The sequence below is a fragment of the Ictidomys tridecemlineatus genome, chromosome 4 (genome assembly GCF_052094955.1).
Source record: "Ictidomys tridecemlineatus isolate mIctTri1 chromosome 4, mIctTri1.hap1, whole genome shotgun sequence".
NCBI classification, from domain to species: Eukaryota; Metazoa; Chordata; class Mammalia; order Rodentia; family Sciuridae; genus Ictidomys; species Ictidomys tridecemlineatus.
The window spans coordinates 70,811,777-70,827,050 of NC_135480.1; the positions used below are offsets into that span (position 1 = coordinate 70,811,777).

At 39.0% G+C, this 15,274-nt stretch overlaps 1 protein-coding gene across 28 annotated transcripts in view; it reads right to left on the minus strand.

Moving 5' to 3' along the window:
• Positions 1-3,014: 3,014 nt before the first annotated feature.
• Dlg2 (discs large MAGUK scaffold protein 2) overlaps positions 3,015-15,274 on the minus strand; it is a 1,969,681-nt gene continuing 1,957,421 nt past the window's right edge. For all 28 annotated transcript variants that reach the window (XM_021725176.3, XM_078046781.1, XM_040285028.2 and 25 more), the window contains 3 exons: positions 14,385-14,494; positions 9,486-9,577; positions 3,015-7,715 (listed from right to left, as the gene is read on the minus strand). In XM_021725176.3, the coding sequence (XP_021580851.2) occupies positions 7,609-7,715; positions 9,486-9,577; positions 14,385-14,494 (309 nt within the window). In that variant the 3' untranslated portion in view covers positions 3,015-7,608. The remainder of the gene's footprint in view (positions 7,716-9,485; positions 9,578-14,384; positions 14,495-15,274) is intronic.

Sequence of the window (15,274 nt, forward strand, 5' to 3'; positions counted from 1 at the left end):
CCTTTCTGAGGGACTAACTCCATTACTAAGGATCTGTGGATTGTAATTTGCTTTTTCAAGTCATAAGGAATTTAAAAATTGGAATGTCCACCTGAAAATGCTTTTCTCCCTTTTCCTTCAAAGGGAAGTAAGTAGAGGCCATTTTCTTTTGCCAGAATGATGCCTGTTTTATGTGTTTTTATCTCATGGTAAGTTTAGCTTCTCCACTGCAATGTTCATATAGGTCATCCTTCCAAAGGCTTAAAGAGCAGGTGGTTACCTGACCAATCATCCAAACAAGATAGAACCAGAACCAGAACCAGGAAGACAAGGACTTGAAAGGAAGTGGGAGAGAACTGTGTCCCTCTTTGCCATACATCACTATTTTACAGAATGGTGGGTGTGATGGCTTGGAAGTGATGTGTCCCCCAAAAGCTTATGTGTGAGACAATGCAAGAACATTCAGAGATGAAATGATGGGGTTAGAAGAGCCTTAACCCAATCAGTGAATTACTTCCTGATGGGATTAATTGAGTGGCACTGTAGGCTGGTAGGGTGTGGCTAGAGGAGGTGGGAATTTCGGGGGGGTGTGCCTTTAGAATATATATTTTGTATCTGGCCAGTGGAATCTCTCTCTGCTTCCTGATTGTAATACCCTGAGCCACTTCCTCTACCACACTCTTCCACCATGATCTTTAGCCTCACCCTGAGCCCAGAGGAATGGAGCCGGCTGTCTGTGGACTGAGACCTCTAAAACTGAGCCCCCAAACAACTTTTCCTCCTCTGCATTTGTCCTGGTCAGGTCTTTTAGTCACAGCAGTGAAAAAGCTCACTAACAGCACATATCTCTAAAGTATGCTGATTTTAATTCTTTTGGTAGATCAAGGAGGTGTATAATTGGATCGTATGTTAATTTTTAGTTTTTTGAACCTCCACACTGATTTCCAAAGTGGCTGTACTAATTTACACTGCCTCCAATAGTGTATAAGAGTTATTTTCCCCTACCTTGTCCTATATCCTCATTAGCACTTATGGTTATTTGTATTCCTGATAATTGCCATTCTAACTGGAGTGAGACAGAATCTCAGTGTAGTTTTGGTTTGCATTTCCATGATGGCTAAGGATGTTGAACATTTCATATGGTTCAGTCCCTTTAGTGCCTAAGTTTTTGGCTTTGAAAACCTGACCAGTGGTGTCTTACTGATGTGTCAGTTTTCAGTTGTGAAGCATGCTGAAAAATCATTTGTCCTTGGAAGTCTACAGTGAAAGAGCCATCAGATCAATCGTCACGAATCACCTCAATGGGTATTTTACTACATGGGAACAAAGAGGATGGAGTCAGCAGGGTCCCTCAACCCACAGCTGATACACAGCTGCTGAGTCAGTTGTGGAAACTGAAGGTTTAACATCTGCTCTAGCCGCGTTGGAGGGACCCCTGGTGGTGGGAGAAAGATGGCCTTTGTCTCGTGGCAGCCACCCAGGAACTGGGCTCTAAGCTCATATCGTAAATGAGATTATCTTTTAATTCCCTTTAGCAAAGTTTGACAACTGTTTCAGCTTTGTCCCATCTGTGCTAAGGGAAATAAGGAACAAGATCTGGACTTGACACTTTGGCCATAATATTAGAAGGGAAAGGAACCAATTTGTTGACAGTGGTGTTGCCTTTTGAGGTGTCCCCATGAGAAAGTTGAGTCACAGAAAACAAAAATTGGGGCTATGAGGCCCAGCAGTCCTGGTCCATAGAAAACATTCTCCCTTGACAACCTGCAAGACGCCAGGTGTGGTTGTGTAAAGAAAGCTCGTGTTGGCTCCCTCTACAAATGTCCCTTAGCTTTGTGCCATGGTGGGGCTTTTAAGTTCTGTTGCTAAATATTTGGTCTCACAGTGTCTCCACAGAGAAAGCTTCATAGCTGGGCCCTTTTAGGTTGGAGATGTAGAGGTCACTTCTAGCTTCTGAGACTTCCAGAATCATCAGGTTTAAAAATAGTTACATAGAAATGAAATAGGACACAAGGAAAAGTCAAATGCTCTTCTAAAGTTTTCTTTCCTTCTGAATAAACACATGCTATTCAAGTGAATATGGCTTTTTTTGTAGTGTCACCATTAATATTCAACAAGGTGAGACTGCGAGTGCTAAAAATTTTATAATCGTTGAAACCTGAGGTCTGCATTGGTCTTGCAGCTTCAGTCAGTATCTTAAACTGAGGGTCTTTACCACCAAGCATCAGGACGGCATCAGTCATCATGCCCACTAGCTCACAGTGATGGCTGGGATGGCTTCCTGAGTGGCAGGTTTGATTTTTGATGACATTTCACCCATTGCATGGAAGGAATTCGCTTTGGTTCTCCAGCTATCAGACCTGTGCTGGCTAAATGTCAGTACAAGATAGCATGTTTAACCTGAGAAAAATTTAGGAATCTGGAAGATCCAAATTCCCAAACTTGACATTTTTTTTAATATGTTCAGATCTTTGGAGCTAGTATGTTTTGTGGCCTCAATGTGTATAGATAATGACACCGCATCCCCAAATTGTGCCACTCTTTGTATCATAAGTATCAGGTAAAAATATATATATTTTTCTTTATTCTTAATATTTTCTGGGATTCTGTCATTGGGAAATTCTTTCCCCCCAAAAGATTTGTCTTTAAAAGCCTGTCTTTTAAAATATCATTCACTTTTGGCAAAAAATTCTGACTAAAAGCAGGCAAATATTTAAAAATATACAAAATCACTATGTCAATTCCTATTTGCACTGCCCATATTTCTCAGAGCAAACCTACCCTAAGTGCACTTTAGCTCTGAAATTAGACAAATTTGATAAAAATAAAGATGATTCTATTCTTTATGAAATAAGACAAATTATGCTTTGGGAGAATATAATTTGCTATAAAGTATAAAATGTTTTAATATTTATATCTTATAATAAAACCATGACATGTTTATAAACACTATCAAGCATTTTTACAACGGGGCCACTGCTGACACGGGAAACGCAATAAATATCCACGGACACACTGAGTATGAAATATACATCTTGATTTTATAATCGTGTGTGCTTTATTTTTTACACAAATGGAATGGAAGTGTTGAATATTTACACTTAACAGGAGTGTAAGCTGTGCAGTGTCTCTGTAAACTCCAGCCCAGGCAAGGAGTAATCCCCCCTCCCTCCCTCCTGTACTACAGCTCAGTGGAGAAACATCCTGTCAGAGAGAAGCACAAAATTGTCATATTCAAAGGATCTAACAGGTACAACCTGGTGCACTCAAAAGTTAAGACACACTTAGAAAACACAAATTCAAAAGGGAGAGAAGAAAAGTTTGCCATCCATTGGGAGTCAACCTTCCCACTTGGTTTGTCTGTTCTCAGGAATTGCTAGGGAGATACTGTACTCTACTCTTTTAGCTCATTTTGTCTAAATTGTCCTCCTGTCTTAGCTTGTCCTCAGCTGCTACAAGAAACTGCACAGCTGTACAAGAAATGATTTCCAAAGCACAGGTTTCAGTGAGGAAGGATATTTACAGACTGGAGTGTGTGTGTGAGTTTCCAACCACATTCATTCATACCTAATGTAATATGTGTATACATGATATGCATATCACATAGACCATACATACACATAAGTAAAAGGTATATCCACAGAGTTCTGTAGGGAGTCTCCTGGATAATTGGTTGTCACAGGAGCTACTCCACATGCTTTAAGGGAGTTGATCCTTTTTTTTTTTTTTCCCCTAGAAGTGACAAATTCGTATGATAAATTTAAGAACTAGCCTGAGTCCTTGGCTTAATTTTTTTTTTTTTGTAGGAATTTTAGGCAGGACCAAGACAGGAAAGAAAAAGTTGTCATTTTACCAGCAAGTCCATTTAATCTCACCGGAGCAATCACCAGCTGAAAAGCAGAGGGGGGCTTCACATGAAAATGGGAAAAAGAAAGTAGGAGGAAAAAATCATCTCTCTCCAAACCAAGGCGATGACATGGCTTCAATGAGAAGGAAGAGGTTTGCTGTCAGAATAATTGTTGGGGCCAGAGTCTGCCTTTACTGAAAGGAAGTGTCCTCAGAGACTCGGGGTGGTCTTGGGAGTGAGCTCGTGTAGGACTAGGGTTCAGGCAGAGGTACCCAGGTGCTGGCAGGGCCCACAGCACATGCATCATCGCTACCAGGGCAGCGGTGCAGGCTGGCTCCGGGAGGCACGCTGGAGTTGGCTCCAGGTCAGGGCCTCACACTCAGCTTTGCTTTCTGGGCTGAGTAGGAAAAATGGTGACCCCAAGTATATATGTCATTAGTCCAGTGTATGGACTTGCTGTCTGAAGCAGCCATAAGCCCTTTATAGGACAGAAAAATTAAGGAAGGGGGTGTAGGAGAAGAGTTGACCAGAGATGGGATGAGAGGAGAGGACAGGAAAGGTATAAAAAGGGCATTGAGAGAGACTAAAGGGGAGGTGGACAAAGAACAGGGAGGGAGTGAAGGAGGGTTATAGGACAAGATCAGTGGCTTCAAGAAGCCAGGAAAAACACAAAGAGGGATAGGATGAGATAGGAAGAGGTGAGCACTGGGAAAGAATGAGGAAAGGAAAAACAAAAAAGCAGAAGAACCAGAGATGCAGAAAGCTTTCCCTTGGCTCAGCGTCCAGAAGGGCTGGCAGTAGGATCTAAGACAGCTCACAGAGGCACCCGAGTGCAGCTTTGTAAAGATGGGCTTGCTAAGCAGATAGAGCCAACCTAAGAATTTGGGGCTGGGAGAAAGGCCTGAAAATAAATGGCCAAGAAATCCTGCAGGAGGAAAGCAAAAAAACCAAATGCCCCAGCAATTGGCTGACAAGTGGGATTTTGATTTTGGTAGAGCTGAGACCCCCGTGGTGCTACACATTGTACCAGAGCATGAAAAATAGCACCAGTGACACGATCTGGCACTTTTCGGAAAGGGCCCAGCATATGAAGGTGACATTGCGCCCCCAGCAAGCCTTCAGATTGGAGAGAGCTCCGGACAAAGTTTGCAATGTTAGCACCAGTCTGGCCCCAGGCTCCAAGTGCATTTGCACCAGATGTAATCTGGGTACCTTTCATTTCATTTCCATTCAAGTCATTAGATTTGCTGCAAAATACACCAGTTCATTGGAGCCATAGAGACCTCAACATTGGGAAGCGCAAGACAACACAACAAATGGAGGTGTAAATTCTATAGGAAAAGACCCTCTCACCAATTCGCTTGGTGATTTTTCAAGCAAATATATATGTATATCTATATTTATATAAATCTACATAAAAAATCAGTGCAAATGCCAATTCTAATCTGGAAGCATCTACACTAGGAAAATAAATATATTACTACAAAACCAAGGGTTGGTGGTTCAATTTGATTGTACTCAGCCACAGCAATACTATTAAATGGAAAGCACATCACACGACCCAAGAAAACATCTACTCATTAATGACAGTCCTCTAAATAAATGGTTGCATGCTCAGTTGAGAAACCAAAGAAGTTATCATGGTGGCCTAAAAATAGAGCTGGGATCAGGAATGGCATTCTGGTGGCAGAAAACTTTTGGGAGCAATAATGATGAAAGTTGGCCTTGACCTGAAACTGGCGAGTTGCAGATATGAACACATCTTTAACATTTTGAGCACTCTAAGGATGTCTCTGGAAATTTAACTTTCAACAGAGGGAAAATGCATTGCTAGCCCTTCCATTGGCAAAGGCAGCCTCTTTAGGTAGATGCATAATTTTGCATTTTTGTGTTTGTTTTGATGACTGCAGCCAGGCAGACAATGGCATTTAGTGTAAGATGAACAACCCTTGTTTTTGGAAAGAGACTCTCATTTTTGAGCTCCAGTGTTCTTACTGTGAAGAAGCCCCATCACTCTGATGACTCTATCTTTTGCTCTCCCACCCCAGCCTACATGCTGGTTTGCTGCACAGTGTGGCAGAATCCCTGCCAGGTCTTGATGTACCCCAGAAATAAGGCGATGGGGCTTAATCTGGGCATGCACAGAACCCAGAGTTAAGTGGTTATTAATATCACTGAAAAGTCTCTCTCTAAACACCTTAGGCAAAACCAACGCTGATGTCACCATCAGCTCTAAAGTGGGAAACAAACTCTTCTGTTTCAGTTTATAGGCTTTGGGAGGTTTCTTTTTTTTAAAATCATCATTATAATTATTAAAAAATAAACTTGGTCCAGGTGCATCCCCAAGGAAGGCAGTTCAATTGGTTGAGCTCAAAGTCATAATTGTCTTTCCTTGTGGTTCTCTTTGTCCTATATACTGAAACAAAAAAGCCTGAACCCCTCACCCCTCCAACCAGACACTTACTTCTCTCTTCCTCAAAGAAATAGTGCATATTGGGACAGATCTCCCCATGGTTCTAACACCAACTCTGGCTGTTACAAAACTCTAAATTACTCTGTGCAACAAAAAAAGAATAATTCTAATTACTCATGGCTGGCCAGAATACTAAATGGTCCTTTAAGTAACCAAGTAAGCAAGTAACTAGGAACAAAGTTATTCAACTATTTGCATGGTGGGCCCAGGTTATTTAACTAGAGAAAAGCAAGAATTCCCTTTAGATCATTTGCTTGAGTTTTTCTCTGAAAAGCCATCAGTTAAAAAGTATATTAACCAAATATCTTCTAAAAAATATCCATAAGGGCAACTCATTAAGGGATGTGCTCCATAAGAGTGTATCACTAGTGTGCAAGGGAGATCATGGGAGGTAAGTGAGGGAGAAGTCAGACTTGGAAGGAACTCAGATGCTCTTAATGGATCATTGGCAACAAAAGGGAGAGTGCAACTTCCAGTTCTTGAATTTGATCATCTGCTGATAATGCATACATTTAGTCTTTCAATTAATTAGTCTTTACAAAATATTTCACAAAACTTTTTTAACCTATAGAAATTCGTTTCTATACATTTAATATATTTTATTGTATAAATTATTCTCATCTGTAGTGCCTTCTTTCAGTTTATAAATGGCAAAATAGACAATCAACAATCATAAAGCTAATCCCAGGTGGAATCCCCTCCTCTTATAAGGTTAGTCCTCCATACACTTGTGAATTTTATGAAATGCTTGTCTTTGCAGATGCCAGTCAAGAAAACTATACAATTATCCTTCCCTGATAGTATGTCGTCTCCAGAGGGACTCCTTTCTTTTTTTTCCTTCTTTATTTCCTTTGCTTGTTAAGAAATCAAAGGATGTGCATAGTTATAAAACTCGAAGAATACCAATTACAGATGTGGGAAATGGGAAGATTGGTGAGGTTCAAGTGCTGGCAACTTTTCTTTAAAGCAAAAAAACACAGAGAGCTCAGCAGCTAAATCAGCTCTGGACATCTGCTGGGGTGAGGAGGCTGCCCATCTCTTGGGCAGAAAGCCTGTCAGAGGTTCATCCCTACACCTGGTACTTTGAGCAAACCAAAGCCTTCCTGCATTCTGCAGTGTCCTTTCTGTCCCACCCTTTGGCCCCTCCGTTTCCTTCATGGCTTCACACAGTTTGTGTTGTACATTCATAAGAATTCACATTGACTGCAAAAACATAAATGCAACAAAAACATAAAAGCCTCCAAGTAGTATATTATATATATTTTGTTCTTCTAAATGCTCTTCTGTCATCAGAGGCGCAGTAGCTAATTTATAACTTTTCCTTTGAGGGAATCCAGATGAAAGGCCCAGATTGCTCTTCAATTACAAGCTTGCATTGGTTATATATATCTTCTAAGGTGTCTCCTTGGACAATAGCTGTAACAAAAGTAAACATGCCCAAAGTTAGAAATCATCCCCTAGTGGTGAAGACCATTCATTACTTAAACAACAGAAACTCTCATCAGTGACAGACAAGTCACCAGGAAGCTTAAGGGTCACTTTTCACAAGTAAGACAAAGCAGAAGATTAACATAAGCAGGGTCCATTAATGATTTATAAAATGCTTTCAATGCAAGTATTCAATGCATCAGAGTTTTTGCACCGGCAGCATCTCTGTTTGTAGTTCTGGACAGTGAATCACTCATTTATTTAACAGATATTTTATGGATGCCTACTCTGAGCTAGCCACTGAATTGAGACATTGATCAATTTTCAGATTGAGAGCTCCCTGTTTAGCAAGGAGAGCTGCTCGCCTTAGAGTCTCTCTATTTTATTTACTTTGGCAGAGACAGAAATCCAGGCATTTTAGACAGAGAGGAAATAATAAGGGTTTGGGAGGAACTGTAGTTAACTTCTCTGGCCTTCAAAATACTTAACAGGAAACCCCATTTATTCTCTGATTAATCTGATAAAATGAGATGTTTACCAGTTAAGGCCACTATTTACAAGAAACACATAAGAAGAAACATATACTGCTAAAACTATGAATTACCTAAAACATTAAGTCACTCAGGGCAGTTTTAAGCACATTTTATTATGTTCTTTGAACAAAAACTATTTTCTATTTAGATCTCCAAAACATCCGTACTATCCATATGACACTGGGGCTTAAACATATATTGGTACTGAAATATGACTTCAGTCTTCAAAAACAACTCTCAGAACTTAGTAATTATAATATTTTATTCCTGAATATAAACCAATGATCAAAATGTACATTGCTTGACTTGATTTCCCGATTTGGATGTTCTTTCAGGAAGAAACATGACTTACAGTTTAGTTACTGACAGAAACCTTACTTAATATAATGCAATAAAAAATATTTGCAAACTGCTATGCCACTGGCACTTTCCACATTCTGAATAAGACAAAAAAAATAAATAAAACATCTAATCCCATACCATGTAATTGAGGAGGAAAATTCTTGTTTTTAAACCGCTGAGAATTACTTGTTAGGCCAATTGCAGTTTGATTACTGTCTGGGTTTAATCAGTGTTTCATGAAAGTACATAAGAATAGAGAACTAAGGATATCCAGAAGAAATTCTTCCTCTATTCCCAAACTTCATGTTTCCAAAGAAATAATTAAGAAGAAGAAAAAAAGTTTTGCACTGAGACTTGACACAGAATTAGCTAAAACACAGGGAAGGGTTTTTGAGCGTGTTGTTCAAGTGCTGCAGATGGGGAGACAGAGCCACAGGTCATGAGGGCAGAGAATGAAGGACTCTGAGACTGTTTCTCAAGAGTGGCTGCTTTGGACACTGCCCAGTTTGGCCCCTGCCCAGTTTTGTCCCAAGAGTTTTCCCCCCAAATTTCAGATGCCATTAGGAAGATAGTTTAATGAGGTATCAATGCCTCAAGTCTCCTTAATAGGAGGAGATAGTTCAGGGACATCTGCCACTCAAGGTTTTGGTTAGGGTCAGGGGGAAGCTGGGAGCTGGCTGCTGGTGATCTCAGAGGAGGGAGAACCCAGAATCCTGAATCAAATGGGTGAAGCAGAGAGTGCCTTTCTATGTATAAATTAGTTATTAGAGATGCTCAACAGGATGGTTTTAGGGCCCAGGTTCACCAGACCTGGGACACTCTCTATGAAAAATGTCAGACAATTTATCTCCTTCCTCATAGTACCAGGATGAGGGGAACTTACCTGTAAAATATTCTCCAAATTCTTGTTCTAGCTTAATTGCTCGATCATAGGTTTTCTTGGCTTGCTCCTCTGTCAGACGTTTATTCATCTCCCTGGTAAATGAGGGTTTGAAATTAGGACACAAAGAGAATAAACCAAGTTTCCAAAAATCAAAATGTATGGCAAGAAAGAAGCCTACAGAAAGCATAGTTCAACCTTAGCAGTAGCTTCCTACACTTCCTCTGGGACTCCTCTTTGCTGGACTCATTTCAGCCACAAGGGCTCTGGGCCAAGGAGCCCACTCTCTGGAGGGAAGTCTTTTGGCCCCGAAAAAGACTGAAGTATGTGATTCTGCAATCTGTATATGGGGTAAAAATGGGAGTTCATAACCCACTTGAATCAAATGTATGAAATATGATATGTCAAGAGCTTTGTAATGTTTTGAACAACCAATTAAAAAAAAAAAGACTGAAGTGGAATCTGAGTCTTGGGGCTTTGCGGTCATTGGTTGCTCTTCTGTATCCTGAAGTCCTCTAGGGTGGGGTTAAATTTTCTCCTTGTCAGGTTTTAGAGGATTTAAATAAAGTGCTCATTGGACTCTTGAGGCTTCCTCATCTTCAGGGTATACTGTCCTACTTCATCTAAACCCTCATTGGATATGATTTCTAAATCCAAACTTCCCTGGTCACACTTTGTTGGCCTTCGCTCCAGTATACCTCAGTCTTTCTAAAATGTGGGACATAGAATGAAAGGAACTTTTTCAGGGGTGGTCAGAGTTGGGAGAGGTGGAGGGCAGAAAAATGTGTTTTTGCCTCTGGCCCTCCTCACCTCTGAGAGAAATCAATTTGATTGTTCTTGGGTCCTGACCGTCCAAAAGGCTTTGATTTCTTGCCTGTGCATCCCCCTTAAGGGCTGCTGTTCATTCAAAAATGAGGAGTGAGAAACATGGTACTTCCAAAGAATTCTAGAAAATAGGGAAGACCCCATAGGTATCTGTATCTCGAAGGGCAAAAGGGTGTCTGCAGCTCTCACTACTCAATTTCTGAAAATGTCAAGTTATGTCTATAGCAATAAGAGCCCTGAATGTCCTGTTTTTATGAATTGAAATGGACACAGAAGGGAACAAGTCAAAAGTCCTGGGACCAAAATATTTTCAAATAGATTATAATCAAGTAATTTAGTCAAGTAGAGGATAGGATAGAGGAACTTGGTATAATAGAATCTGTAGTATGATTAATGGGTACAAGGTACAGTTGGATATAAGGAATAACTTCTAGTGTTCTGTAGCACAGTAGGATAAATATGGTTGACAACAATTAATTGACTATTTCAAAATAGCAGAGAGGATTTTAAATGTTTCACATTAACACAAAGAAATGATATGTGTGGTGATAGATATGCCTATTACCCTAATCTGATCATTGCACATCGTCTTCATGTGTTGAAATATTGCACCATAAATATGTACAATTACTATGTGCCAGTTAAAATATTTTACAAACAAAATAATGAGAAGAAACTTTGAGGCCTACTTTATTTTCGTTCTGGCAGAATGGGCTACAAAGGAATTATGCCTAGGATTACCTATCTTTTTCTTTCTGTTTGCCAACAACTGACTTATCATTAACTGTACGCAAATGTTGCTTAATAATTGTAAGACTATTAAACGTAATATAGTCTCAAGGACAAGTCAAGGTTAGAAGTGGGAGATTCTCTACTTTTCTCTAAAATCAATTCGCTGATTCCTAATCAGTGGTAGCTTTTCTTAGAATGTCCTCTAGGCATTAAAAAAGTCTAGTCAAATGCAAAGCCTTTTTCGGTTGGTTTATCAGAATGCACCCCAGATGCATGTAGAATTTTTGAAAGCATCACTGCCTTGCACGCAACTTAAGAAGACAGAGAGCCAGGTCTAGAACTCCTGGTCTTAGTGAATCCTTTCTGTAGTACAAGCTAAGAAGACTTGAAGCAGTCCTGGCACTCCCCCAAGATTGTACATTTATTAAAGAATAATTTGCAGTAAGAACTCAAGCTTTATTTTTTTTAAACTATAGTCAAACAGACTTTACATCTCAAACAGACTTGATGCTTTCAAAAGAGGCAGATGTGTAAAATTTAAAAAAACCTGAAGTTAGATATTAATATGGTTTTAGACATATCTGAAGGCTGAAATGTAAAGCAGAAATTTCCTGAATTCTTGTTGCTAAAGTAAACTTATTTTGTTCCAAAATGTCTGAGCTCCAGAAGCTGGATATCACTCTTAAGTGCAGAAGATGTTGGGCTAAACCAAGGGATATTCTTTAAGAGAAAGAAGGTGATTTTTCCAGAAGTAAACAAGTCATGTAGCTCTGGGTCTTCTTTAACTTGCTTGGTCTGTGGTAGTCTGTTTTTTTTTTTTTTTTTCTCTTTCTGAATCTGATTTGAACTTAACTTAATTTAGATTGCTATCCTCTAATATATGAATTAATTTTGTCTCTTTGTCTAAGCTGCAAGTTCTTTGTTTGTTAGCATGTGGAATCAGCCCTGATTCAATACTTATTTGTTGAATGGATAAGTGAATGAATGAATAAATGGAGACCTAGACAGATAAACATAATTTTGACATAGATACAGGCAGAAATAAACATAATACATCATGGGGGCAAGACAGGAATAGGAGATTGGAAGTGGCAGGGTGATAAGACCTGGAAAAGCATCTCATTGCTTTGTGGTAGGGGCACAAGTTATGGCAGCATGATATAAAAAGAACATCTCTTTCATACATGCCCTTGATTTTATCTCTGCTGAAGTCAGCTATGTATGTGCTAATAAGTTCTGTGGTTTGATGCGGATGATGCACTTGAGAAATAATGTGTGTGATGATGTATCAATGCCTAAATGTGACAGCTGCCATGTTTTTGTTCTGGCTGACCTGGCACTCACTCCTTTCTGGGCAATGGGCAATTCATGCTAGCTTTGCTCCTGAAGTAAAAGCCTCAGAAAAGAGTGAACCGTAAACATTCAGCATTGAGTAATGAGATCACATTGGTCTGACCAGCGTCACCACTGCACTCATTCCTATGAATATGGCTGCAGCACATTATGTCAGATTCACTGTCTTCATTGTGGAATCTAGCCCTCAGTATGTTTAATTTTCCCTGGTGATAAGTGGCTGTGACAGTGCCCTAAGGCAAAACTAAATAAGTCATCTGATAGTTGTGGAAGGAAGTGGACCTTCTACCAAGCACCAGATGGGACTCACTCCCAGCATCGTGCTGAACCCAATGTGCCAGCCACTGCTGTTGCTCCCTCAGGCCTCCTTCCCTAGGAAGCCATTTATCTCATTGTGTGTTTATGAGAAGACTTATTTTTCTTTTCTGAAATAGAACTTTAAGTTGTTTTTCTCAAGAGATGAGGGCCATTTTTCTACTCTTCTTATTAACTTTAGTGTTATTTAAAATATTTGTGATGCTCTTTACAGATTATGAAATCTGTGGTTGCTTAACTCTGCAATGCCCAACACAGTATCCTGCTAAAGGGGAAATTTGACACATGTTATTAGGGAAATAATATTAAGAACCACTATTCAATCTTTAATACATACCTTTCCAAGTACCAACAATAGTTAAAGTTCTTCAGCATAATTTAATACCTAAATTCAAGGGGCTGACAATGACCTCACAATTTCATTTCCGAATCCTGGTAAAAACCCTTTGTCTATCTTTTATTCATGTGTCTATATTCTGCTTTTCAGATGCATTCCTGGCAATTTCTCCAGAGGCCAAGTATATATTTAACTTAATTTTCTCAGGCTGCCATTTTAGCTACTGCAATGTGCTTTGCCTCTTCATCCTCAGAGAAGACCAGAACCGTTAGCTGATATCATTGGCAAATAACTGCTTTCACCTTTGGGATTAAAGAATTTCCGTGCCTTCAATTTTTCCATGAACATTGTTTTCAAGTATATACCCTGTGGTTCAACACCCTCGGGAGGCCCAAATAGAAGCAGTATTTGAGCAAAGGATCTTATAACAGACAAACCGGAATTATCTCTTGCATTCTTTCAAAAGTACTTTATACACTTTATGATATAATTACATTAATCTTTCATAATACAGCAACTTTCTATCTTTGATAATAATAACTAGTAAATTTATTGCACACTTAGTATGTACCAAAGACTGTACACAGAGTTTTAAATTCATGACCTTGTGGCTTAACCTTTACACTAGTCCTATCAGGTATTTATTAAAGTCTAGTTTAAAGATGAAGATTAAATCTTAGGGAGATACAGTAATTTGCTCAAGGTTATATAACTGACCACTGACAAAGCAAAGAACCAAGTTCAGCCTGACCAGCGTTCAAGGCTCTGCTGTGTTCTCTTTGCTCTGATATCATTACCTCCAAAAAGCTTCACTTCTGTATGGGAGTTGCTTATGGTGATTTTAGAGTTACAGCATAAATATTGCCCAATCTGATTAATGGTTTTTGAAGGAAAGAATTTTATAAGCATTTTGGAAAAAATTTGAGTCATACATTATCCCCTGGCTCATAAATGTGCTATAGAGCTACTGGTTAAGTTATAGACCTTTTACTGTCATGTCACTAAGGAAACTTGTCTATGCATATGAAGTTTCTAACATCAGAATTCTTTTATAAGACAATGTAAAATATCAATGGAAAAAGTCTAAATGTTGCCTGCTCCCTCTACAAAAAATGCAGACATTTAAAAAGATTTACCTATGAATCTGCACTCAGAAGTAAGAGGCAGCTCAAAGATGATCCTCTCCTATCATTTTGAAAACTAACAGAACAAAATCCTTAAAAATAGCAAAATGGCATTTCCCATTTGTAATTATTTGTGAAAAAGAGGTATTAACAGTTTGTTGTGCAAAACAGAACAGGGAGTTAGTTGCATGAGGTATTCCAGAGCCCTCTACTTACATTAGAGGTTCCAGAGACTTGGGCTTTATGAAGATGGCAATAGGATAGAGCTGAGCAACTTGTAATCGCTTGATAGCATTTCCTGATACGTCAAGGATACAGTGTTTTCCCTGGTAGAAAGAAGAAAAATAAGGAGTGAATTCCGAAAAAGTGGTCATAATCCAACAAAATGAAAATAGTGCATGTGTGTTTTAGAAGAGGGTATGGGATGCAATAGGTACAAAAAAGAAAAAAGATTGCTAGAAAGAGTAAATGAAAGTTGATATATAGGGTAACCACTGAATGCTTGTAATAATTAATATTCATTAGCCCCTTTACTAAGTGTCCACCACTGAACTAGAATTTTACATGTATTCTCAGTGAACTTTATTTTCTTCCACAAATACAGAATGCACTGCACAAAGAAGATTTGAAGTCATATGTTAGGTAATTAAGTCCATTCCCATGAAGCTTATAAACATCCCTGAAAAAAATTATCAAGAAATCCTCATCTATGAGATAGCAACTGTATTTTATGGAAGAGAAGATGAAGACAGAACTTTCAACTTGCCAAAAAGTTCAGTTTTAGGAGGACTCAAACTCAAGCCTTAAGTACTGATAGAATCATTGATTGGAATAGACACTTCATTGTCCTACCCTGACCAATGTTAAATTTGGAGGAATGGTAATCACTTGAATTTAGAACAATTCCCTAAACATTTGCTGAATGCTTACATGTATCCAGTCCTTAATATGTTCAGTTTAGAGAGAACCGACAAAAAAGTTACCTTAAATGTTATATGGTTAAATGATAAAAGAGAATCTTTCAGAGGGTATAAAAATTTCTAGTTTGTTAACAAAGACCTGATGACATTATAGCACACCTCATTTAACATGGATTTCACTGTAAT